General features: G+C 45.1%; 1 protein-coding gene across 3 annotated transcripts; it reads left to right on the top strand.

The window, feature by feature from the left end:
* The first annotated feature begins 934 nt into the window (after positions 1-934).
* BLCAP (BLCAP apoptosis inducing factor) lies at positions 935-9,040 on the top strand. Of its 3 annotated transcripts, XM_014054580.2 has the most exons (3): positions 935-1,154; positions 3,748-3,831; positions 7,286-9,040. In XM_014054580.2, the coding sequence occupies exon 3, from the start codon at positions 7,421-7,423 to the stop codon at positions 7,682-7,684; it is 264 nt and encodes an 87-aa protein (XP_013910055.1). In that variant the 5' UTR covers positions 935-1,154; positions 3,748-3,831; positions 7,286-7,420; the 3' UTR covers positions 7,685-9,040. The 3 variants fall into 3 exon arrangements, with proteins under 3 accessions (XP_013910055.1, XP_087576517.1, XP_087576518.1); XM_087720391.1 differs by lacking the exon at positions 3,748-3,831; XM_087720392.1 differs by lacking the exon at positions 3,748-3,831 and having other exon boundaries at positions 935-1,213.
* The last annotated feature ends 17,490 nt before the right edge of the window (positions 9,041-26,530 follow it).

The following is a 26,530-nucleotide window of genomic DNA, read 5'->3' as shown; positions in this document are numbered from 1 at the left end:
AATAAACCAAACGAATGAAGCAATCATTAACAATCAAATGTCCCTTTAAACAAAGCGATTAGTATTGCTTTCTCTCCAGTACAGCCAAGGGGCAAAGTTCATAGGACTCCCGCATCGATTTCAGGTCCACAATTAAATCCTTCGGGATTGGGTGGCCTATAAATTTTATTAATAAATAAATTTTATTAATAAATGAGACATATTTTTCAGTATCTCTGAAAAAGTCAAAGGCTTCTGCGAATAAAAATATTTCTGTGAAGACTATAAGTAAAAGTAGTTTTCTCCTGATTTGCTATCTTTCTGCCTGCAAGTGTGGACTCCTCTACTTAGGTTCTGAATTAACAGAAAAACAGAGTTGGAAGGGACCTTGAAGGTCACCTAGTCCATCCCCCCACCCTCAAGCAGGAAACCCTACACCATTTCTGACAGGTGGCAGTACAGTCTCTTCTTGAAAGCTTTCACAACTTCTGAAGGCATCTTCTGTTCCATGGGTTGATTGTTCTCACTGTCTGAAAATTTCTTATTGCTCCCATTCCACTTCTGGCCGCAGCCCCAGACAGCACGGATCTTTCCAGGGAACTGACTCCCTTTACCGTATTGCGGATGAGAGCATTTCCGTCGCCGCCACTGAACGAGGCAAGGAAAGAAAAGCGGGGAACCGGCTTCACTTTCGTCATCACAGTAGCGCAGCCGTGCCCCCCACCCGCCCACTTCGCCTTCGAAGTCCGTTGCCTGCCGCATTCCAGTCCTTATTTTCCAACCAGCTTCCCTCCTCCTCCTCTTCCCTGCAGGCCGCACAGTATTTATAATGCATCTTAGGCTTCCAGCCTAACGAAAAGGACCTTTCCGCCTCGTCAGATCGAGCACGGTGAGGGTTGTCTACAGCAATGCCTGCTCGGAACGCCCCTTGATGCTTGGGAACAGCTCGGCAGTTTCTGTAGCAGAAGAGAAACAGTGGAATGAAAGGCTCGCGCGGAAAGCCGAAATCTAATCCAGGCTTCCAAGAAGAAGCCGAATCGCGAGCGCTGTGAAGAGGGAAAAAAGGCTCCGGGGTGGACGACCCAAACGACAGTTGAAGGTCCTACGGGAAGCGAGAGAGCTGCGAGCGAATTAGCGTGGCGAGGGGCGACGGGGCGCTATGGCGTGGAGGGCAGGTAATACAGCTGCCGGGGGCGCGGTTGGGACCTGCCGAAGGGCAACTCTCGCCGGGAAGGTATACGCCCGGCGGATTCGCTCCTGTCCCTCAACGGCAAACCCTGAAAGCATATGTCGTAACCCTGGGTGCGGGGAAGGGTGTGTCGCGTGTACCCACCCATAAGCGGGGCTTTGGCGGCACGGAGTGGGCGCCTTGGTTTGGGCGGGCTCTGTATCTCATAGGGACCGAGGAGATCTCTGAGCTGCGGTGATCGTGGCGGCTTATCGGCTCGACCGATCATCCGCCTCTTCTCCTCCCCACCTCACCCCACCCTCCCAACAGATCCGCTCCCCGGGAGGATCGACCCGGGAAGCTTATTTATTTGTTTTGTTTTATTTCGTTTGTCACTCATGTACAAGACAACAGGGATAAGATTAAACATGAATAAGACCGCGAGAAATGGGTACAAATAAATGGGGACAGTAGGACAGGGCCGGTGCAGATCGGCTCTGCAAACGTAAAACGGATCGGGCAGAACCGCCCCCCTCCCTCCCTCCTAGATCCCGAAATTTGCTTATGGAAAAACTCTGCAACAATATCGGCTGTTTTTCAGCTCAGTCCTGGTCCTCTAAAGCAGTGTTTCTCAACCTTGGCGACTTTAAGGCGATTCTGGGAGTTGAAGTCCACAGGGCTTAAAGTCGCCAAGGTTGAGAAACACTGCTCTAAAGCAGCTCAGGCAGAGGGGTGGGGTGAAGATGGGGGATAGGGTAGCCAGAAGTTATACATGTCTTGGCCAGTGCCGGTTTTCTTTCGAAAGATGCCTGGCACAACTGGAACAACTAGCTTAGCTGGTTGCTTCAAAAGGGATAGAAAGATCCACGAAGGGCTGTGGATTAATGTGTATGGGTTACACAAGACCCAGGGTTTGACAAGAGCAGGTTGGTAAGAGAGGTGTTGCTTCTTGTGAGCTCCATAGGGGCATTTTTTGAAAGGCTGCCATTGAAATCGAATGATGAGGAGTGTCGTGTCTCCACCTGCCACACTTATTAAATATTAACTTCTTTTACAGAGGTCATTATAACTGTGCAATTATCACTATTCATCACTATTCACTAGGCCTTTTCTTGCTCCTAATCTTTTCCATCATACATGTGCCTTGGGCATTAAGAATAGACAATAGGATGCTAGTAAGTAAATTGATTTCTACAAGTGGTAGACTAGTAAAATCTGCCATGTGTTTTTTTTTTCTAAAATAGGAGTCTCCATCTTAAGGTATTTCAGCATAGGGATTTAGCCATCAGTTTTAATAATTCAATAAAAGATCTAGTACACCAACATGTTCACACAGATTAGATGATATATAGACTGTTGGGAACTGAATAAAGATTAGTGTGCAAGGCTCTTTCTTATTACAACATAGCACTAAAGAGCTTGAACAGAGGATTTTTTTTCCTTACTGGAAAACTATGGAAATAATACAGCTAATACAGCTTTTGACAGCTGTATATTGTGGATGACCTTAGTTCTATGTTTGTGGAAACTTAATGTTTTAGAAAAACCAAGAGGCAAATTATTGCTGCTGATATATTTATGATTATCCTTTCTGTTTCCATATCTGAGGTATCTCCTTTAATTTTTGAAACCAGATGATAAAGTAAGTAGAAGTGCATTGAACATTGAAGTGCAAGGAAGAAATGCATTTGGAAATCAGATTTGTGTCCAGTATATTATAGAGAGATAAAAGAAAAAGTTGAGACTATCGAGATAGTTGGATTCCACAGATTGAACTGTTGGGATTGTGCACTAAAATTTATAGTCCAGATGTGACTAAAGAAATCAGAGGTTGTGGCAATCTTAAATAATAGTTTATTATAATTGAAGGCCCTCTCCTACTTTTATGTGAATTTTACTATTTACCTTTTTGAATTTAAGTAGAGGTTTTCTGTTCCAAATTGTATAGTTCTAGGGAAATTTGGTAATTTATCTGTTTCAACTCCATATATTCTTTCTTCCAGCTCTATTTCAATCCTCTGATTAACTATGTTTCATACAAAGAATATTTACATGAATGTACTTCTTTAAATATTACTCCACATTTGACAATAACCTTTGTAACAATAACTCCTTGGGGTACCATTTTGACTTTAGTATACATGAATATCTTGGTATTTTTTTTAAAAAAAATATAATTTGCCAATGAAAACCAGTTTGATGGAGTGTTTAAGGCATCTGGTTATAAACAAGAAACAATGAGTTCTAATCCCACTTTATGCATGAAGCCAGTTGGGGCAAGTCACTTTCTTTCTTCCTAAGAAAAAGGAAGGCAATAGCAAACTTCTTGAAAAAATATTGCCAAGAAACTGTAGTGACTAATCCAGATAATCTCCAGAAGACAGCACTGATTTGAAGGTACCAAAAAATGCTAATAAGTCACAGGGGAAAAGTTGTTAGTTATATTTGGTCTTGTCTCATGAAGTAATTATTTGAGTTGAATATACTTCATCTGTATTGCTTTTGTGACCAAGATAGTTTGCAGTGTATTGTTTCTGATACACAGATAAATTTCAACCTATTGCTAAGACCCTCAACAACAAACTTTCATTTTCTTTAAGGGAAGAAAGTCTATCTAGCTACACTGAACATCAAAGCTACAAAAAAAGGAAAAGATTTCTCTCAATGAAATTGCATGCACTAGGGTAAGAGATTTAAGTAATTTTCATTCATTTGCAGCAAAAATAAAATATTGCTGCATTATTTGATTTTTAGCTCCTATAAAAATGGAAATTTAGTTTTACTGATATATGGTGGAATAAAAAAGCACTGAAACCTGGCTTAAGATGAAATTCCTGATTCATAATATTTATCCATTTATCTGAAGATTTGATTTTTATTGAAGAATAACAAGTTTCCTTGCCAAAAGGGGGAAATGCCTCCTTTTCCTTTCCTGCTTTTGGAAGATCTAAGAGGAATCTAGTATTTTATTCAGTACTTTATTTCTGTTATTTCCATATACTTATGTTTATGTTATTTCTCACTCAATGAAAGTATACTACTCATATGGCTTGCATTTCTGAGAATTAAGATTATTGAAGAAGATTCTTCTGGTTTTAACCTTTTCAGCTCTTCTTGATAGCTCATGTTCTTCTGGTAGATTTTGGGAGAATGTTAGGTAAATGTTAGGTGGTTTCTTGTCCCCAAATATTTAGAACAAGTAAATGGAAAATGTAGGCCTCTCCTGCTCAGTGTTCACAACTTGTAGGATGTGGCCAAGTATAAAGGAGAACTAGTCATGGTCTGTTTCATGCCACTCCCAGATGATCTCATGAGATTGGCATGTAAATGTCTCCAAGTGGCAACAAAATAGAAATTAAGTTTGTAATGGATGATATATGCTAAAGAAAGTGGAGAAGAAAGTGAACAGGCATGTACTGCAAAGTTATTGTTTTCATTGTTCTTGTACTTTGAAGTTAATGCAAATTTGATAACTTGAATGTTCCTATTAAATCTTTCCTGATGACTTCAGTGTAAAATACAAGGAAATATCAGATGATCAGTAGTACAGTATGTCTAATTACCGTAATGACAACACAGTGAATCTTGGGTAATCTCAAAAAACAGAGTTAGAGATGAATAGTACTTGATAGGAAATCCTACTATACTGAGATTGGAATTTTGAAAAAACTTTCCAGAAGACAGTGGCAAAGTACTCTACTACCATATTAGTAGCAAGAAATTTGCAAAATCACTAAAAGTTGAACTGGACGAATCACTTGGGCTGGCTCATACTTAAGTGATGATCAATATGCAATTGTTATTCAACATACGGGTTTTATAATACAGCAGAAATACCTAGTGTTTTGCTGATTTGACATAAAGTAGTAAAAATTGAATTGTGTCAAATCCAAGCTGCTTCTCACTTTGGAAAAAATTATAAATGAGTGACAGGCTTCTAATTCCCATAAACCTCTGCTTCCACGTCTCAGATGCTGGATTCCAACATTAGTAAGGCAACATTTAGATCTCTGATTCCTATACAATGATAGATCATAATGTTATTTGTTTATTTTGATTTTAACGTGTGTGATCTAACTTAGCTTGCTCAATTAGCTATGAAAAAACCCTCACAGTATAGCTCTCTGTTGTGTTATGAAAATGTCTTTCCAATAGCTACAGTAATGAGCAAAGTACTTCATACTGTAGCTGAATTCATGCATCATATCCTAAACTTCACAATACAGCAAACAGCCAACTCATATTACAGCTTGACTCCTACATCATGCTTAATGATAATATAAATAAGCCATAATTTCCTAGTTTGATAGTAATAAAGCATGATTTATTAACCATGATGGTTAGATTTATACAACAGTTTAAATCAAGACTACCTCAACAGAACTCAGTGTGTGTGTTCACAGTTTAATAGATTCACACAACATTATACCAGGATTTTAAATTACAGGTTTTTGAGGAAACTATAGCATCCTATAATATGCTAAGCCTGGGTGTGCGTGATATTTATTTTATTAGATTATGTCCTGACTTGCCTGTAAGCGTTCATAGCATTCCTTCTTCCAAATTCCTCCATAGTAACAATCCTATGGGTAGGTTGGGTTGTGGGTGTATTCAAAACCACAATATGATGAACTATGATAGAGTCCCCTTATTTTGTTAGCATTTTATTTGGAAATTAAAAGTTAGTTTTTAGTTCTGCCCAAAGCTCAGAAGCTGGTGAGATTGTTCTGTATGTGTGATTGTCATTCTCTTTCTCCCTGGCTCCCAGTTTTTGTTTTCAGCACTTTCATTTTTCCCTTGTCATCTTAGTTGAGCAGCATTTATTTAATGCATTTTACATTTTAAAAACGATGCATATAGATTTTCAACCTCCCTATGACATTGTCGTATAGCTAAATCAATATTTACTCCAAATATTTGATGATGCAGGTCTGACAATGAGAAATCGTGTCTTTAAAATCCTATGTAGTTAATTTAGGTTCATTTAAGCCAGGTAGTCCTCGACTTATAACCATTCTTTTAGTGACTGTTCAAAAAAGTTAAAGCAGCATGACCAGTTCTCACACATACAACTGTTGCAGCATCCCCATGATCACATGATCTGGCTGCTTTGCAACTAGCCTATATTTACAACAGTTACAGCATCCCAGGGTCATGTGGTTGCCATTTTCAACCTTCCCAGCTGGCTTCTGACCAGCAAATTTAATGGGAAAACAAATTTGATGAACAACATGATTAACTTAACAACTGCAGTGTTTTGCTTAACAACCATGGCCAAAAAAGGTTGCAAAATGGGGCACAGCTCAATTAACAACTGCTTTACTTAGCAATAAAAATGTTGGGGTCAATTGTGATCATACACGGAGGACTACCTGTACTGGCTCTTATATTGGACACTTCTCTATCAGCGATAATATTTGAGGAGAAAAGGAAAGCACAGCACTAATTGTAAATTAGGTTGATTCCCCCCCCCCCTTCCCAGTTATAGTAACTTCATTGCAATAAGGAAGATGAGTAGAGAAGATATTTCCAATTTAGGAAGCTGTTGTCATTCATATTTGGGAAGTTTTCACACGTTGATCTTCATAATGGGAATTGTTTTTGGACTTTTTCAACTGTATACTCAAAAGCAAGGGACACAGACATGTTAAAGAAGTTGTACACAACAGAAAAATGTGCTGAAGCAAATGTTCTATGCCCATTCTATCCACTGTCTTGAAAAAATTGCTAAAATTTTCTGTTGCAAAAAATAGTGACTAGGGATTTGGGGATACAATAACATCCTGATCATCAGGCATCATGTATTGTCTCCAGAGGCTGCTTATTGTCTCAGCAGGCCATACTGGAACATATATGGCTTGTTTCCCAAACAACTTACCTATGACATAGCTCAAAAATTCCAAAATCATCACGACGCCATTTTTAATGCATAAATGCCGAAGCTTGTCACTCTTATTCTCTATCCCACCTCTGCTAAACATCTACTTTTTATTTAAGTTATTTTAGGTTATTGTAGGTAAGTTCTGGATTTCTGCTGGATTGTTTTAGTGAGCAATGCAAATGTAAAACAACCCCCCCCCCCAAAAAAAAATATGTTACTGACCTGTCCTTTTTTCCCTCTCTTCCTTTTCTGTCAAGATTTTCTTGAACAGTATTCCCAGGTTTTATGAAGACTGATTACCTGGTTGGTGAAGAGCTGAATGTGTAGAGGAGAAATTTCATACTGTGACGTGGATTGCTGCCATCCCTGTGACATCCTGATCCCCAGGCATCATGTACTGTCTCCAGTGGTTACTGCCCGTCCTCCTCATTCCGAAGCCCCTCAACCCAGCCTTGTGGTTCAGTCACTCAATGTTCATGGGCTTCTACCTTCTAAGTTTTCTGTTGGAGCGGAAACCTTGCACAATCTGTGCCTTGGTCTTCTTGGCTGCTCTGTTTCTCATCTGCTACAGCTGCTGGGGGAATTGTTTCTTATACCACTGCTCTGGTTCCCAACTGCCGGACTCTGCTCATGATCCCAATGTAGTTGGCACCTAAAATCTTCTACTTGGTTGCACTTTCTCCCCCCCCCCCTTTTCAAAGGACGGTTTCATGGGAAGGAGGGAATATAAGGCATGTGATTGGAGTACCTGTTTCGGTTAAAATGTTTCATTCATGATTGTCCGCACTTCCATAATCTTCCTGTACAATTTGACAAAAGTTGTTATTCGTAATAGCTGGCAGTGCTGTCTGTTTGAGGGTTTGAAGCAGAGCTGCTAATGGGTGCCATCCCTTCCTTCGATATTATCGTTTGAGTTTGGTCCTTCCATTTCCAATTTGGTGGTGGAGAGACCTGGTGAATGTTGTCTAATGTCAAATCAGAAGATAGCCCTCCATCCTTTGGAACATGAGTGTCTGATCTTTTTGAAACAGTTGGAAAGCTGTTTCTCCACCCTGGATTCAGTAGAGCGCTAGTGCTTCTCACGGTGTTCATCTGAAGGGGAACTATCAAGTGGTTAATAAGCCCGACGGCACTTGGAGCCAGAGGCTGCTTATTATCTCAGCAGGTCATCCTGGAACATGTATATTGCCCGTTTCCCAAACTACTCATCTATGTCTCAAAAATTCCAAAGTCATCACGATGCCATTTTTAATGCACAAATGCCGAAGCTTCTCTCCCCCCCCTCTCTCTCCCTCTCCCTCGCTCTTGCTCTTCCTCCCTCTCCCCCACCTATGCCAAACATCTACTTTCTATGGAGGACCCTGAATTGGAAAGAGAGCATGCACTACTGTAAAACTTGGGGAAATCTTTTTTTATTGTGTTGCTTTTGAATTTTAAGCTGCCAGTGTTTCTAGCTTGAAAAAGCAATCGGAGTGCGGGGATGAATCAGTATACCAGGTCTGGTTTCTCCATATCAAGGTGGGGCTGTCAGTGGAGTAACGTGCTGCTTTTTTCTTTTAGGCCAAAAGTATTATGTTATCACAAGCAAATGAGCTTGTGTTCACATATATAGGTGAAAGAAAGCAACATCTGTTTAGGCTGCATATCTTCATATGATTCTGTGAAGCCATTTTTCTAGTGGTACCTGGCTCATGGTTTTATTCTTCTCTCCTTTTCTCCACCATGACTTTGCTTTCTATCCTCCTCAAGAGCTAATCGCTGGTGTGAAGTTATAAGGTAGCCCGAGGAAAAAGCAAACAGATATTTTTTCTGTTACTTTCCAAAGTTATTTTCTCATTTGTCTCTACACAATCTTCTTTGGAAGAATATTGCTGAAAAGGCATTTTTGTCTCTCTCAAAGGACATGGAACTGAAAATCCAGTCGTGAAACCTCAGTCGTTTTTTTAATTATTTTTTGTTGGTTTGTTCATTGCACAGCTGTTCAACAGATTTAATAAAGCTTTATAAACTTTGGTCTGTGGATTAGTGCCATTTATGATGCAGTCACATTTTCACTGAACTAAGACCTTTGCTTTCGGGGCAGCTTATCTTTTTCACAACTTCCTAAAGCCATTTTTATTTCCAAAGTGATTTGGTTGCAAATCAAGTAGGTTTTCACGTGCCAATCTAGACATTGACCTGACCAATTTTTCAAAATGTTCCAGTGACACTGTATGTTGATATGGAAAACAGTAGAGCTTACTGGACAATAATGGGTAACAGAAACTTTTCTTCCTTAATTGGCTTTCCTAATTTTCTAACAGTACAGGGAGTGCTCATGATCACAATTGGCCCTGTAACATCATTCAGCTGTTAAGTCTATGACTTCACAACTTTTTTGCCATGGTTGTTAAGCAAATCAAACAGTCACACAGCTGATTTTGCCTGTCAAAAGTTGGCTGAGAAGGTTGCAAAATGATGATTAAGTGACTCCAGGATACTGCAACTATTAGAAATATTTGCTGTTACCAAGTGTCCAATGTGGCTAAAATTGGGCAGCCAATTTTGGTGGAGTCTAGATTGCATTGATCTTGTTTTTTGTAATGTATGAACTGCTTGAATTGTGCATAAGTAATAGCCTCCTCAGTAGTTAAATAAAAATTTTTTTTTCCTGATTATTTATTTATAGGACATTAGCTGATCATATGTTTTCTCAAACACTTTTTTCTTCTTCAAAATTCTACATTAGCAATTTCTTTCTCTGCCCCAGAAGGCTCATAAATAAAGCTATACATTATTGTAACAACTTATCTCTTTTGCGGCTGATTTGCCTGACATCAATGTGAAATTCTCTTGATATTGGTATATTGAGGGAATTTGTAGATGTTAATCAAGAAAGTAAAGAGGTGGTGATGTAGCAAGAGTGGTAGATTATAAAACACAGGTTTAAATTATAAAATTTATTTTTTGATAATTATGTAGCATTTCTAAGGTTTTGAAATACATATCCTTGCTATACATTTTATTTCTTTTTAAGGCTGTCCTATTTGGGCAAAATTTTGTTTCACATTTTAGAAAAAAATAGTTGCATGAGTTTGTGTGCTAGTAGCAGAAAACTGTCTTTGACAATAATTACAGGGAAGCTTTCTTTTACTATTGATTGAACTTTATTCTCTGTCAATAGTAAAATATATCTTTAAAGATAGAGACAATCTTGTTAGTTTATAAATATTTTAGGTATCAAATCATCCTGCATTTTGTTGAGGCACATAACATTTCCTCCAGCTTTTCCCACAATTACCAGAGGGCACGCAGAGCCCTCTCTGTGGGCACGCGGGCCATCGACAGTTGCTCCTCTGGTTTCTGATGCATACATTCCCGGAGTGCTGGAAAACAGTCCGGAAACAGCCTGAAAGCGCCCTAAAAACAACCTGCGTGTGCATGTGCCGGAAACCTGAAAACCAGTTGGTGCACATGCCTGTTTTCCAGAGTGGGAGGAGGGAATGGTCACACGTGGGCTTTATCACAGCCTGATTGGTCCAAGACTGAGAGGAAATATAAATACTGGTGCCTGTCCACTGTTAGCCCAGATTCTCTCTCAGTCTGGTCCAAGTCTGTAGAGTAGTTTAGTCAGTTGGATTTCTTTTAGGGTAAGTTTTCCTTGCAATCTGATTCTATTTGGCTAATTGGGCACTTTAAATCCTTTTAAATTCCAAATTGTACTGCTGCGGCACCAAGGGACAGATCTCTGCCTCGGGCGGCTGGGGGAGGGACCAGTGGGGCGATAGTCTCCCCCCCGCAGGCCAGGAGCCTCAGCCTGACCCCCGGGGGTGCGGGGGTGCCAGCTCCTTTTAGGCTGCTTAGAAGCAGCCGTTTTGCAGCAGACGCGTTAAAAGCGGCTTCGGAGCCTCAAGGAGCGTGCGAGCAGCCCACCTTACAGCTGATTGCTCCGGGTGGTGGCCACGCTGCAGGCTCATTCATTTGTTTGCCGTGGGGACAGAGCGGGGGTGAGGGGAGCGTGCGTGGGTGCCGTGCGGCTCTCCCCACTCACATTTAAAGAGGTGCCGGCTGGAAATGCCTGGCTGGGCTGCTGGTGATCGATTGCAGCCTCTCTCCCGTGCACAGAGTTCCGGTGGCCATTTTTGTGACTGCCACGTGCGCGAGGCCTTGCCTTCTCTTCGGGCCTAGTGCGGCCTAGCGCGAGGCCTTGAGCCTAGGTCTCCCCACAGGCTTAAGGACCTGGTCTCAGGTGGGACTTTAGAGGCCGGTTTCCTGCTCCTTTCGTCGGACACGTGAGTGGGGCATGGACGAGGGAGTGGAGATTCCCCAGGGGCAGGTGGCAGGCCCAACTGGGAGTGATGAGGCCTTGGATCAGGAGGTGGGGGAGGGCTCCCCCTCAGAGATCCCTTTCTTCAAGACGCCCTTCTAGGTCATCCACTAGGGATGAGGCCAGGCGCCATAGGGCGCTGGAAAAGACCTTTGCCAGGGCAGAAATGCAGGCCCAGTCCTCCAAGCTTTTATCTAGGGACAGATCCAGGTCCCCTCTTGGGCCCATTTCAGACAGGTCCCCCCTTAGGGGTTTCAGCCCGGCTTCTTCATATAGCTCCCCTGGTAGGTCTCGGTCCTACTCCAGGCGGGGGCGCTCTCCATCCCCCACAGGCGATCCTCTGGAGGGTACGTCAAGAGGCCCCTGTTCCCCCCAAAGGTTGGCTCCTCAGGGCCCTGCTTCTTCTACTTATGGGGATGTGGAGGATCTGGATAATCTTCCTGAAGGGATTAAACGTCTTATTTCTGCAGCCATCACTCGGGGCATTGCCCAGCGGGACAAAGGCTCCCTTTATTCTAGACATGGGGGGCTGAGCAGGGCTCAGTTTCGGGCTTCCTCTCCCTCCATGGTCAATGAGACTTCTTTCCTGGGGGGGGGAGTTACCCCAGGAGATGGGATTCTCGGATGATGAGAATACCACCGTTTCGGAGGAGCATTCTTCCAAGGTCCTCTTTATGCCTGCCATGTTTAAAATTCTCTTGGATAAGGCGAGGCACACCACCAAAGTCGGAACTGGAGATCTTTCAGTGCCCCCCCCTAGGGATCCCGACATGGTCATGTTCTCTGCCATGGCCACCAACAAGGAGGAGATCCCTGCCCCTCCCTTGTTTTTGGAGGTGCTGACTGACCAGTGGGCTAGGCCTTCCAATTTCTCTTCTCCAGGCAGTACTGACCATCGGCATTATAACGTGGAGCAGACCTTCGCTCAGGCCATTCAGCTCCCGACGGTTGACACCCCTGTGGCCGCTTTGGTGTCCTCCTCCCCGGTGGTGTCGGGTGATGCGGCGGATAAGATGAACCCGGAGGATAAGCATGCAGAGCTTACCTTGCGGAAGAACTTCAACGCCACAGCGTGGGCTATTAAGGTGGTGGCCTCGGCTTCCTACTTTAATCGTGCCATGGTCATGTGGCTTAAGAAGCTTCGGGAGCGCATCCCCATACAGGAAGACCGGATCCATCAGGATCTGGTCAAGATCTTAGCAGCGTGTCAGTTCTCAGCTGACGCAACCTTGGATACGGTCAAGTTTGCTTCTAGCGCCCTGGCCACCTCTGTCACCTCCCGTAGGCTCCTGTGGTTGCGCCACTGGCAAATGGACAACAAGGCGAAGTGGGATTTGGCGGCTGCCCCCTTCAAAGGGCCCGATCTTTTCGGGGAGGCTCTTACTCGCATCCTAGTGGAGGATAAGGACAAGAAGAAGGTCCTTCCCTCCACGACTAAGAAGGCCGAGAACAAGTCACGTCCCTTCCATAGGCAACGGTATAGGGCTCCTAGCTACGGCTATAACCAGCGCTTCTCTTCTTTCTCTTCTGTCAGGCAGTTCGCGGGGCAGCCCTTTCAGGACAGGAGTCGATTCCAGGGCCGGGCTCGGCGGCCCTTTCGTGGAGGAGGCGGCCGTCCCTACCGCAGAGGGAAGTGACTCGAACCCGAGTCATCCCATCGGCGGCCGCCTCGCTCTTTATGCGGACCGGTGGGACAACATCACGTCGGGCACCTGGGTCCGAGCCACGGTTCGTTACGGGCTCAGGTTGGAATTTCTCTCCACTCCCCCAAACCTCTTCCGGTCGTTCCCTCCATCTCAGAGTCAGGAGCGCCGCCGCCTGATGGGTCAGGCGATTGCCCATCTCCTCGAATCCAAGCGGTGGAGGCGGTTCCTGCAGGGGAATGGGGCCTGGGCCACTACTCAAATCTCTTCATGGTCCCGAAGAGCACGGGGGGCTGGAGAGCAATTCTAGACCTCAAGCGCCTGAACAGGTTCCTGGTTTACAGGCGATTCAAAATGTCATTGCTCAAGTCTATCCTACAGGGTATCAGAAAAGGCGATTTCCTGGCTTCCGTGGATCTCACGGAGGCCTATCTTCACATTCCCATCCTGCCCGCTCATCGCCGGTTCTTGAGGTTCTCTCACGGGTCCCACCATTACCAGTACAGGGCTCTTCCCTTCGGCCTGGCCTCGGCCCCGCGGACCTTTACAAAGGTCCTGGCTGCTCTGGCGGCTCATCTGCGATTGGTGCTGGTTCGACTCCAATGTTATTTAGACGATGTCTTAGTTCAGGCGGGATCCCTGCCTCAGGCTGTCTCAGATCTTCGTCTTACCATTCGGAGCCTTCAGGCCCTGGGGTTCTCGGTAAACTTCGACAAGAGCCATCTTACTCCCTCCACTCGCATCCTGCATCTGGGGACAGTCATAGATTCCAGGTTGGGGGAGGTGCATCTATCTCAGGAGAGGCAGGTAAGCCTTCGTCGACTGGCGGAGGGCGTTCGCACAAAGTGGTTCACTTCCATCCTCTCTCTGTCACAGTTATTAGGCAAGATGGTCTCTTGCATAGGGATTGTTCCGTGGGCCAGGCTTCATCTCCGGCCCCTTCAGTGGGAACTCATCCCCTTTCAGAGGGGACGAATGAGCAACTCCCTTCAGGCTCTCCGCATCCCGGCGGAAGTCCATGCCTCCCCGGCGTGGTGGCTTTCCCCGGCCATCCAGCGGGGGTGTTGTTTCTGGGAGCCGAACAGGGTGACCGTCACCACGGACGCGAGTCTGTTCGGGTGGGGGGCCCTGGTGGGCTCTCAAGATGACACAGGGCAGATGGACAGCCATGGACCTCCGCTACAACATCAATTGGCTGGAACTGAAGGCTGCGCGACTGGCCCTGAGTCACTTCCGCTCCTTGGTGGAGGGGCGCCACGTTCTCCTCTTGACAGACAACATGGCCACCAAAGCACACATCAATCGTCAGGGCGGGACCCACTCGAGAGCTCTCTGGCTGGAGGCTCTGAGGTTGGGGTCGTGGGCAGAGAAACACCTGCAGTCTCTGGTGGCGGAGCACATCTTGGGGCTCTCCAACGTCCAGGCAGACTGGCTCAGTTGAGCGACTCTGGACAATGGCGAGTGGCAACTCCACCCGTCGCTGTTCCGGAAGATCTGTCGACGGTTCGGGTCCCCTCAGGTGGACCTGTTTGCATCTCCCGAGAACTCCCAGCTCCCGCGGTTCTTCACCCATTTCCAGTCCAACTCGGCGGAGGGCACGGATGCCCTCAGGAGTCGGTGGCCCCCGGGCCTTCTCTATGCCTTTCCCCCCATTCCACTCATCCCGGGGACCATCAGGAAGGTGGTGGCGGAGGGGGCCTTGGTCATTCTGGTGGCCCCGTTTTGGCCCGGGAGGCCCTGGTTCGCAGACCTGGTTCAGCTGTCGGTGGCTCCCCTGTGGAGGATTCTGCAGAGGGAAGTGGTCTTACGACAGGGGGCCCTGATTCACCCAGAGCCTCAGTGGCTCCAGCTGACTGTGTGGCTCTTGAACGGCGGCTTCTGAGGGGGGCTCATCTGTCTTCCGGGGTCATCCGCACCATCAAGGCGGCCCGTCGCCCCTCGACGACCCACATTTATAACTCCACCTGGGCGGCCTTCGTTCGCTGGTGTTCCCTCAGGGGCATTTCTCCCGATAGGGCCACCATTCCCAACATCTTGGATTTCCTTCAGAAAGGTCTAGAGGACGGGCTTTCGCAGAACACCTTACGTCGCCAAGTGGCTGCTCTGTCCTCGGTCTTGGGGGGGGGTGTCTTCTTCCCTTTCCCAGTCTCCCCTGGTCAAGCTTTTCCTCAAAGGGGCGGCCAATCTTAGGCCTCCCCCCGTTCATAGATTCCCCACGTGGGATCTTCCTCTAGTCCTCAAGGCCTTAACGGGAGCTCCGTTTGAGCCCCTCCGCTCGGTACACTTGCACTTCTTGTCGCTGAAGGTGGCCTTCCTGGTGGCCATCACTTCCGCCCGGCGTATATCTGAGCTCAAAGGTCTTCCAAGGACGTATATCTGAGACAAAGGTCTTCCAAGGACGACCTTTGTCATTTTCACTAGGACAGAGTGGTCCTTCGCCTTGACCCAGCATTCGTCCCGAAAGTAAATACCCCCTTTCACAGGGCTCAGGAGATCGTCCTGCCCGACTTCTGCCCGGGTCTGTCCAATGATAGGGAGCGTCTTTGGCATCGGCTGGATGTCCGCCGTGCCCTGCGGATCTACCTCCGGCAGACCAGGGATTTCCGCAAGTTGGAGACCTTGTTCATCTCCTTCCAACCTGGGGCGCTGGGTTCGAGGGTGTCTTCGGCTACCATCGGCCGTTGGCTGCGTCAGGCCATCTCGGAGGCCTATGTGGCCTCAGGGTGACCAGTTCCGTCAGGCATCACGGCACACTCTACCAGGAGCGCAGCGACCACGGCAGCGTGGGCCACGAGGGCCCCGTTTGAAGACATCTGCTGTGCGGCTACCTGGGCTTCTCCAACCTCTTTCATCCGGCATTATCGTCTGGATGCTTTCGCGTCTGCGGACGCATCCTTCGGTCGTAGGGTCCTACAGGGGGTGGCGGCTGAGGCTCCCCTTGGGCCCTAGCGTTCCTGTTCTCCCTCCCTGGGACTTTAGCTTGGGTATGTCCCACGTGTGACCATTCCCTCCTTCCACTCTGGAAAAAGGACGTTGGTCTTACCTGAACGTCTATTTTCTGAGGGGAGGAGGGAATGGTCACAACCCGCCCTGAGTTTCTGTCATTTGGGGCCAAGGGGAGGGCCCGGGGGGTTCCCGGGGTTTGTTGTGTTGTTGTTTTCTTGTTTTTCAGTTGTACCGTTCATGTTCGAGAATCTGGGCTAACAGTGGACAGGCACCAGTATTTATAGATTTCCTCTTAGTCTTGGACCAATCAGGCTGTGATAAAGCCCACGTGTGACCATTCCCTCCTCCCCTCAGAAAATAGACGTTCAGGTAAGACCAACGTCCTTTTTCAGGTTGTTTTTAGGGGTGCTTTCAGGCTGTTTCCGGACTGTTTTTCCAGCGCTCCGGGAATGTATGCGTCAACAGGCATGTGCACGCCGGCCAACTGGTTTTCAGGTTTCCGGCACATGCACAAACATGCATGCATATTTTGGTTTGCGCACCTGGTGCCGAAAAGGTTTGCCATCACTGCTCTATGTGGTAGTTTGGACAGAAAAATGACTGGTTCAAAGTCAAAGGATGAGGGTGGACATGAACCTGGATCTCTATAGTAGCAGTCAACTTAATTTCTCACTAGCGTTGGCAAATCTATGACATGCCTATCAAAGGTGACATGCCACTATTGTTTGGATGACACATCTGTGTTCACCAGCACTCCAGGATTATACTTAAAAAATACCACACTGTTCTCACGCAATTTGTGGAGGTTACATAAGAACGGGTTGCAGTCTCCAAAGCCTTTGGAAGTTGTGCAAGAGCACAGCCCTCTGGGGCCTCTGCAAATCATGAAAGATTTTGGGGCACGGTTTCATGTGGTTTTTGAACACTGCAGAATAGCCCCAAAGTGGGTTCAAGGACAAAGGCCTCGTGCAACTTCAAGCAGCCTCAGCTAGGTCACTGGAGTCTGTCAACAGAAAGAGAACACTGCGTGAAAGTAAGCAGCATGCAGCCAGTTCCTGTGGAATGCTGGACTTCAGGGAAATTGCATTTTGGGAAACAGCTCAAGGCAGCCTTTAATCTACACCTGTGATTGCAAACCTGTAGCAGGCATGCCAGAGGTGGCACGCACACCATTAACATCTGCTCTTCTGGTTTCCAGTCTTCGTGGGTGTCAGACTGCTGGAAAATGGCCTGAAGAAAAGAGTTAACCGGCCAAATTAACCAGCCAAACTGGTAGTAAAAAAAAAAAGCTGAGCTGTGCAATTGTTGGAAGCTTTACACACACACACAAACACACATACTTTTTAAAAGCATTTTTTTTCCTGCCTATTCGTTTGAACCAACAGGAAAAAAAAGATTTAAAAAGTGTCTCTGTGTGTATGGAAGGGGCGGGGGATCTTCCAATGATCACACAGCTCAGCTGTGAGCGGCACGATTGTTGGAAGCTTTTTTCTCTCACTTTTTAAAATCATATTTTATTAAATAAAAAAGTTATATTAATTTGCAAAGATTTGTGAGAGCATCTCCAACTTTTCTGTGTTGTGGGTTTAAATAGATCTCTTTACTTATTTCTCCTGTTGGAAGAAATGTCCATCTGGGTTCAGTTCCAGGTGGGGAAAAAGACATTGGAAGCACGGAGATGGAAATTGGAAAGATGGTTTAATGGTGGACAGGATCACATGCCTTGGCGAAGAAAAAAGGGGACAGATGATGACAGTGCCTGGGTTTTTTGCCCTCTCTGGACTTTTGAATTTGAGCTTGTATTCTGATTGATTGTCAGACTCCCATGGGGCCATGCAAGGGCAACTCTGTAGGCTGTTCTGTGTCCTAGGCTTGGTTGATCCTTGCTGCGTGATGATGTAATGAAAGGGCTTTGGGATTCCTATTATGGCTCTGCCTGAAGGAGGTAGCTCTTTGTTATGTAGAATAGACTGGCTCAGGCCTTAATGGCCCACTGACAAAGAGGTGTGTGTGTGTGTGTGTGTGTGTGTGTGTGTGCGTATGTGTCAAATTGCTTGCTTATGTTTGGGCTAACTGTCCATCTTATCCGGAACATGGTTCCTTAAAAGCTGAGACATGGAGGAAAATTGGTGCAGTCCTCCACCAAGTTCCGAGGGCTCCTGCAGATGTTCTTTGTCTGTGGAAAACTGCCTATACATTGATTCAGACACATGCTGAATCCCCTCATCAGCCGTTGTTGAATCCACCTCCTTATCCAACAACATCTGTTATGTTAACAACTCCTGCTCCAGACATACGGGTTTGCCAACCCACGGCTCCTGAGGGTCTTTCCCAACCCGTGTGCTGTCAGACTACTGCTGACAGCCAGGGACGTGCAGTCACTAGAGGCAAGGGAGGCGGGGCCTCACCAGTCTCCTCAGGGAAAGGAAAGGATTTTAAATAATTTTCTTAAAATAATTAAAGCCAGGGTAGTTGCTACCAGATTTCAAGTCACAGTGGCTTGGTGTCTGCTCTCAGTATTAACTAGGAGGAGCCCAGAGAACGAGGGGCCTCTTTTGCATAAGGATTTTTTCGCCTTTTGAGAGTTAAGCAAGGGTTAACAAGCGAAGAATTTCTTATTCAAATGAGGCACGTATTCTCTCGCCTCCTGTAGAGGGCATTTTTAGAGGCTTTTTAGAGTTTTCTGGGAGTGACTAGCTCAGTTTGACTTCAGAGCTCTGGCTTTTCAAGAGGGCTGGGAGAAGCAGAGTTGAAATCGTCTCTGAAACAGCTGGAAAAGGTGCGTGTGTGGGGAGGGGGGAGGAATTCCAAAAGTTTGATCGGAAGGCAACAGGGAAAGGGGGGGTATGGCAGAGGAGCTGCTTTCAAGCCTTTGGAAAATATATCCAATCCAACTTCTGTGTTTGTGTTTGAGAGTGAGTGAATGAGAGAAGGATCGAAGTTCTCTGTGTGCGTGTGTCTGTTTTTAGAGTGGGGGGAGGGAGGAAGGAGGGGGAGGGAGAAGAAAAAGAATGGGAAAACTTATTTTGCAAGGGGGAAAAATGCTGTCGCTTTAAATCAGAACTGAGCATGCCTGGCTGTGGAATTCTGGGAGTTGAAGTCCACAAGTCTAAAAACAGCCTCACCGGGAGTAAAGCTGACCGCACGTCACTGCTGACAGCCCCTCTGGCCATGCCCAACAGCCAGGAATTATTAGAGGAACTTATCAAAAAGCAATAAAAGGAGGTTTAGACACCTCCAATTTGCAAGATACTGAGTTGTTTCCAGTCACATACCAAAATACACAAGCAGGTATTGTTTTTGACTGGGAACCTGTACCTCTGGTAATGATTAAAGAATTTAAAACTGTGGTAAAGGATTATGGAATTACCAGCCACTACTCCAGAGGACTTCTTAATTCTCTAGTGGGTGCTTATCAATTGCTACCGCAAGATTGGAAAGATTTGGCTCGGATGTTGCTTAATGGAACCCAGTATGTGGTGTTTGAGTCCGAATACAAAAGGGAATGCTTAATAGCCCTACTATGTGTCACGCTTTTGTGGATTTTGCATTACAACCTTTCCGTAAATCTCATCCTACCTTTTTGGTTTACCATTATATGGATGACATTTTGGTTGCGGCTATGTGTCATGCTTTTGTGGATTTTGCATTACAACCTTTCCGTAAATCTCATCCTACCTTTTCGGTTTACCATTATATGGATGACATTTTGGTTGCGGCTCCTGGCCCAAAGGGTACAGTACAACTTGTGCTATCGGAGCTTGTTACATTATTGGCCACGTTTGGTCTTCAAGTAGCCCCAGACAAGATTCAGACCCATGAACCTTTTTCCTACTTAGGCCATAAGGTTTTGGCCTCGTACTCATCTCCGGTAGTACCCTCCATCAAAATCCCCTCACCTTTGACTTTGGTTGCCTTGCAGCAAATTTTAGGCACCATAAATTTTGTAAGACCCTTTTTGGCTCTTACCACCTTGCAATTAGCCCCATTATTTATGGCATTAAAGGGACCTTTAGGCCCCTCTTTTATTGTAATTCTTACTCCGGCTCAGGAGCAAGTGTTTAGTTTAATAAATGAGGCAATGACCACCCGCTGGGTGGATCGAGCTCTACCAGACCACCCACTCTCATTGGCAATTTTTGCTACTCCTCCGTTACCCACTGGGGCGCTTATACAATGCCATGACAAAAAAGTTTACGTTGTAGAATGGTTACACCTCCCTCATACCCCACGTAAGTCCATCAGTTCCCAGCCTCATTTAATGGCTCTTTTAATAAATAAGGCTCGCTTTCGAGCTAAATGCCTTATTGGTTTTGATCTTGCTGGTTTGTATGTCCCCATTTCTCTTACTGTTTGGGAACCCCTCTTGGCCACATCTGATGTCTTACAACTTTCCTTGGCTGATTGGTTGGGTTTTGTGTCTTGTCATTTACCTTCTGGTCCCCATTTTCAACTTTTCCTCAACGTTCCCTTTTCCCTGTCTACTTCCTTGGTAACCTCCCCTCTCTCGGATACATTGACACTTTTTGTGGATGGGGGTAAAACATATGGTTCTTGTGTGTGGCAACAGAATGGATCCTGGCACACTAAAATCACCCCGCCTCAATCCTCTGCTCAACGTGCTGAACGTGCCACTACGATTTTGGCTTTTCAGACTTTTCCCCATTTACCCTTTTATTTGATTTTGGATAGCTTTTATGTGTATCATGTTCTTATTTCTTTGCCTAATTCCTATGTTTCTCCCTCTTTGGATGACTCTCTTCTAAGCCTTTTTCTTATCCTTCAACTCCTTTTGCAACAACGTGTCTGTCCCTTCTTCCCCGCCCATATTTGTAGCCACTTGCCTTTTCCAGGCATGCTTCAAGAGGGCTATGCCCGGGCGGATGGAGCTGCTTCTGCAGCCTCCTCCATTTTAGTCCTTTCCCCGGTTACTCCATGGGATAGTCATGCATATTTTCATCAAAATAAAAAAGCTCTTATGAAACAATTTTCTCTCTCAGCTCAGGAGGCTTCAGCCATTATTCAACAATGCCCTACCTGTAGCTTTCAAGCACATACAGTTCCCCAAGGTGTCAACCCTCGGGGGACGCAAAGTTGTCAATTGTGGCAAATGGACGTGACTCAATATTTGCCATTTGCCCCTTGGAAATATTTACATGTTTCCATTGACACCCATTCAGGCTTTATTATGGCCACCCCCCAACGGGGTGAGGCCACCAAACATGTTATTAATCATTGCATTCGGACTTTCTGTATTTTGGGTAACCCAACAGAGTTGAAAACTGATAATGGCCCAGCCTACACTAGTTCCGCCTTTGCGGCATTTTGCCATCGCTGGTCCATTATCCAAAAATTTGGTATTCCTTATAACTCCACTAGTCAAGCCATTGTGGAACGAGCTAATCAAACTTTGAAAACTGCTCTTGCTGCACACTCCAAAAATAAAGGGGAAAATAACCCCGGCTTACCTGGAATACAAAATGTTTTAAATCTTACTCTTTACACTCTCAACCTTCTTAATGTTTAGAGTTGTAGAGTTTGTAGAGTTTATTGGGATTTATAGGCCGCCCTTTTCCCTGAGGGGACTCAGGGCGGCTTACAACCACAAGGGAGGGGGGGTGCAGTGTCAAAAAAAACAAAACAAAATGTGAACAAAGAAAAATAGTAAAAACACAACTTTCGTTCAGCAATCAAACACTCGGGCGGGTGAATTGGAAACCTATCCCCAGGCCTGCTGGGAGAGCCAGATCTTGAGGGCTGCGCGGAAGGTCTGGATGGTGGTGAGGGTACGGATCTCAACGGGGAGATCGTTCCACAGGGTCGGAGCTGCAACAGAAAAGGCTCTCCTCCGTGTGGTCGCCAGTCGGCATTGACTGGCAGATGGGATTCGGAGGAGGCCCAGTCTGTGCAATCTAATTGGTCGTAGGGAGGTGATCGGCAGAAGGCGGTCTCTCAAGTACCCAGATCCACTACCATGGAGTGCTTTAAAGGTGGTCATCAGTACCCTGAAGCGCACCCGGAGACCAACAGGTAGCCAGTGCAGCTCGCGGAGGACTGGTGTAACGTGGGCGAACCGTGGTGCGCCCACTATCACTCGCGCGGCTGCATTCTGGACTAACTGTAGTCGCCGGATGCACTTCAAGGGCAACCCCATGTAGAGCCCATTGCAGTATTCCAGCCTAGAGATCACAAGGGCTCGAGTGACTGTTGTGAGAGCCTCCCGATCTAGGTAGGGCCGCAACTGGCGGACCAGGCGAACCTGGGCAAATGCCCCCCTGGTCACAGCTGACAGCTGGTGGTCAAAAGTCAGCTGTGGGTCCAGGAGGACTCCTAAGTTGCGGACCCTATCTGAGGGGTATAAAATTTGACCCCCCAGCCTAAGCGTTGGTACATTAGCCAAATTATTGGGAGGGAAGCACAACAGCCACTCGGTCTTGTCCGGGTTGAGTACCAGTTTGTTAGCGCTCATCCAGTTCTTAATGGCTTCTAGACCCTGGTTCATCACGTCCACCGCTTCATTGAGTTGGCACGGGGCGGACAGATACAGCTGCGTATCGTCCGCATATTGGTGGTATTTTATCCCGTGCCTCCGAATGATCTCGCCCAGCGGTTTCATGTATATGTTAAATAGTAGGGGGGATAAGACCGAACCCTGGGGCACCCCACATGTTAGGGGCCTCAGGGACGATCTCTGCCCCCCGACCAACACCGACTGCGACCTGTCCGAGAGGTAGGAGGAGAACCACTGCAGAACAGTGCCTCCCACTCCCACCTCCCGCAGTCGTCGCAGAAGGATACCATGGTCGATGGTATCGAAAGCCGCTGAGAGGTCAAGGAGAACCAGGATGGACGCATAGCCTCCATCTCTGGCCCTCCAGAGATCATCGGTCAGCACCCCGGCACCCCGGGTCTCATGACCGCCAGCAGGCATTTTTCTGCTTCTCCCGTGGGCTCTCCACGTCCACAAGTGTACTACCGACGTCTGCCAGACCCATCCTGGAAAGGCCCTGCCTCTCTCATTACTTGGGGCCGTGGTTACGCCGCGGTTGAAGACCATGGTGAAATTATCTAGACACCTGCTCGCTGTGTTCGGCCTTACATGGTGCCTGTTGATGCTCCCTCAGTGTAGTACACATGACTTGGGAGCCTGGGGTCCCAATTCTTATTTACAGGACTTGAAGAAGGTTTCACACCTTTTTAATTTAACTAATTGTTGGATTTGCTTACATACAGAGCCAAGGTGGCGCAGTGGTTAAATGCAGCACTGCAGGCTACTGCTAGATCAGCAGGTCAGCGGTTCAAATCTCACCGGCTCAGGGTTGACTCAGCCTTCCATCCTTCCGAGGTGGGTAAAATGAGGACCCAGATTGTTGGGGGCAATATGCTGACTCTCTGTAAACCGCTTAGAGAGGCCTGAAAGGCCTATGAAGCGGTATATAAGTCTACTGCTATTGCTATAACTATTATAAGGTGAGAAAACTAATAGAAATAGATCTAGAAAGATGGAAAAACCTGAAATTATCACTGATGGGAAGAATAGCAGTAGTAAAGATGAATATATTACCAAGACTGCTATACTTATTTCAAACAATACCAATAAAACTAGAGAAAAAATACTTTGAAAGCATGAATAAAATAGTGGGGAAATATATATGGCGGGGGGGGGGGAAGCAAGAATTAATATAAAAATGTTGCAAGATGCAAGAGTTTGAGGTGGATTCGTATTACCAAATTGGGAATTGTATTATCAAGCAGTGGGATTAATTTGGATGAAAGAATGGATCTTACTGAGTAATACAAGATTATTGACACTGAAAGGCCATGATTTGCAACTAGGTTGGCACGCTTTTTTGTGGTATGGTAAAAGTGAGCCACATGGTTATTTTCAAAGACATTATATAAGGAATGGATTGTTAACAATATGGGAAAGAGTGAAAGGGAAACACTATTTAGAAATACCAATGTGGCTTTCAACGATGGAAGCACTGACACATCCAAATATTAGTAGTATTGAAAATATCATTAGATACAAAGATATCTTAACAGAAAGGGGGGAACTAAAACAAAAACAAAAATTATAAAAAGAAGGGATTAATATAGGATGGTTTACACAATTGCAAATACAATCAAGATATGAAAAAGATAAAAGGGAATACGGTTTTAATTTAGGAAGTTTGGAGTTGGGTAAGATACTTATGGGAACAGAAGAAAAAATAATTAAGAAACTATATAGCTACCTACTAAGAACTAGATTAGAAGAAGAAGTGGTTAAAGAGACAATGGAAATCTGGGCAAGGAATCTTGGTTACACAATTGAGAATATAGGATGGTTTACACAATTGCAAATACAATCAAGATATGAAAAAGATAAAAGGGAATACGGTTTTAATTTAGGAAGTTTGGAGTTGGGTAAGATACTTATGGGAACAGAAGAAAAAATAATTAAGAAACTATATAGCTACCTACTAAGAACTAGATTAGAAGAAGAAGTGGTTAAAGAGACAATGGAAATCTGGGCAAGGAATCTTGGTTACACAATTGAGCTAGAAAAATGGCAACAGCTATAGGAAAGGAACTATAAATTAACTATGTCAACAGCTTACAAAGAAAACGTATACAAAAAGTTTTATAGATGGCACATGTCACTGGAAAAACTAGCAAAGATGTTTAAAGATAAATCAGTGAAATGTTGGAAGTGTCAACAAGCAATAGGTTCCTATTATCACATGTGGTGGACATGTGCAGAAGCAAGGAAATACTGGACTAAGATAAGAGTGTGGCTAAAGAAAATGTTACAAGAAATAGAATTTAGACCAGAGATATTTTTACTAGGTATTATCCCAGAGAAATTTAAGAAAGAGGATACTTATTTGATTATACATGTAACTACAGCAGCAAGAATTGTATTTGCCCCAAATTGGAAATTAAATAAACTACCAATAGATGAAGAGATAGTAAAAATGATATTAGATTATGCAGAGATGAACAGTTTGACAATGAAAATAAAGGATAAAGAGGAATCGGAGTACTTCAAGACATGGGGACGATTTTATGATTGGCTAGAGAAAGCAAACTAGAAAATAAAGTAGGAAGAAGATACAGGACTCAGGCGATGTACTGTTACGGAAAAGAGCGGGAAGAAGGGGAAAACAGAAAAGAAAAGATTAAATACGTAAGTATATATATAATAGAGAGATACAAAAGAGGGGGGAATATAATTAGGATAGATTAGCGAAGGTATGGGAACAAGAAAAGATACCAATTATATTTGGGTTTGCCAAAATACCATCCCAAGGAAACATAAACTGAGACCCGAGACACCTATAATAATAGAAAAGAAAGAGACCGAGGAGGAGAGAACGAAAGGAAGATGGAGGAAAGAAGAAAGAGGTAAGGAGAGGAGGATAGTAAGGATGAAGAGAAGGAGAGAGGGTAAGTAAGGGAAGAGGAAGAGTAGGAGTTGGAGAAAGGGAAGGGAGAAAGGAAGGGAAAGGAGAGGAGGAAGAAGGGATGGAGGGAGGGAGAAGAGAGAGGGAAAATAAGGTGGTGTTACAACAGGAGGAAGGGATGGTAAACAATGCAACCCAAACTGTATACCTATGTTGTAACCTTTAAAATGGAATAACAAATGTATAAGAATGATAAATGTAAAGAAGAAAAATAATTGTGTGAATGTATACTTAAAATGGCATGTAAGAGAATTAAAAAAATGTTCTGGCAAAAGAAAAAAATTGTAAATGTAATAGCAGCAAACCAATGAAACAATTAAAATAAATGATGGAAGTGCAAAAAAAAAATATTCCCTGCAATATCTCATTTTCCTAGGAGAGGGGTGGGTGCTAACTTCCTACACTTCCAATTGTATTCTGTGTTTTCTCTTGGAAGGTAAGGTAGCTGATGTGAAGATCTAATCCGATCCCACAGTTGCAAGGCTATCAGATGGGGAGAATCCAGGAAGAATGAGCAACAGCAACAAAGACTAAAAGAAAAAAAGGGCTAAAGGAAAATAATTACTTTCTTCCAGCAGGAGCTAAACCGAAGGGAGGAATGTGGTGAGAACCACAAGAAGGAAAGAGTTAGGAGTGAATAGAAAGGAATCTTACTATTAATTATTCCAATTGGAGTAGAATTATGTATCAATACGCCATTCTTCTGTTATAACTTGGCCTTGTTCCCTTTATGATATGTTGTTGCTCAGGAATGATGGTTTTTTTTAGCCTGATGTGCTCTGTCCAACTCAGTGACTTAGTGCTTTAGACTTTTAGAGAATTTTGCAAAGACTTTATTCTTTCCAGAGTATTGTTGCTTGGAAATAGATCCCAAACCCTCAGGCTGTCCATTCCAATGCAGATTATATAGTTGCCCATGTTTTAATGGTTAACCAACTTTGGGAAGCAGTGGTGGGATTCAATTTTTTTTACTACTGGTTCTCTGCGTGTGGCTTTGTAGGCATGGTGTGGCTTTGTGGACATGACAAGGGAAGGATACTGAAACATTCTCCATTCCCTCCCCACTCCTGGGGGGAAGGTGTTCAATTTCATTTCTTTCCATAATACTCAAATTAACATCCTTTCTCAACCCAAATGATTCACGCACAGTTTTCAAGA

This window comes from Thamnophis sirtalis, unplaced genomic scaffold (genome assembly GCF_051295495.1).
Source record: "Thamnophis sirtalis isolate CommonGarterSnake01/CBP01778 unplaced genomic scaffold, rThaSir2_p1.2 scaffold_7, whole genome shotgun sequence".
Lineage (NCBI taxonomy): Eukaryota > Metazoa > Chordata > Lepidosauria > Squamata > Natricidae > Thamnophis > Thamnophis sirtalis.
The sequence above is the reverse complement of the archived record's forward strand: the minus strand, read 5'-3'. Positions and strand labels throughout refer to the sequence as shown.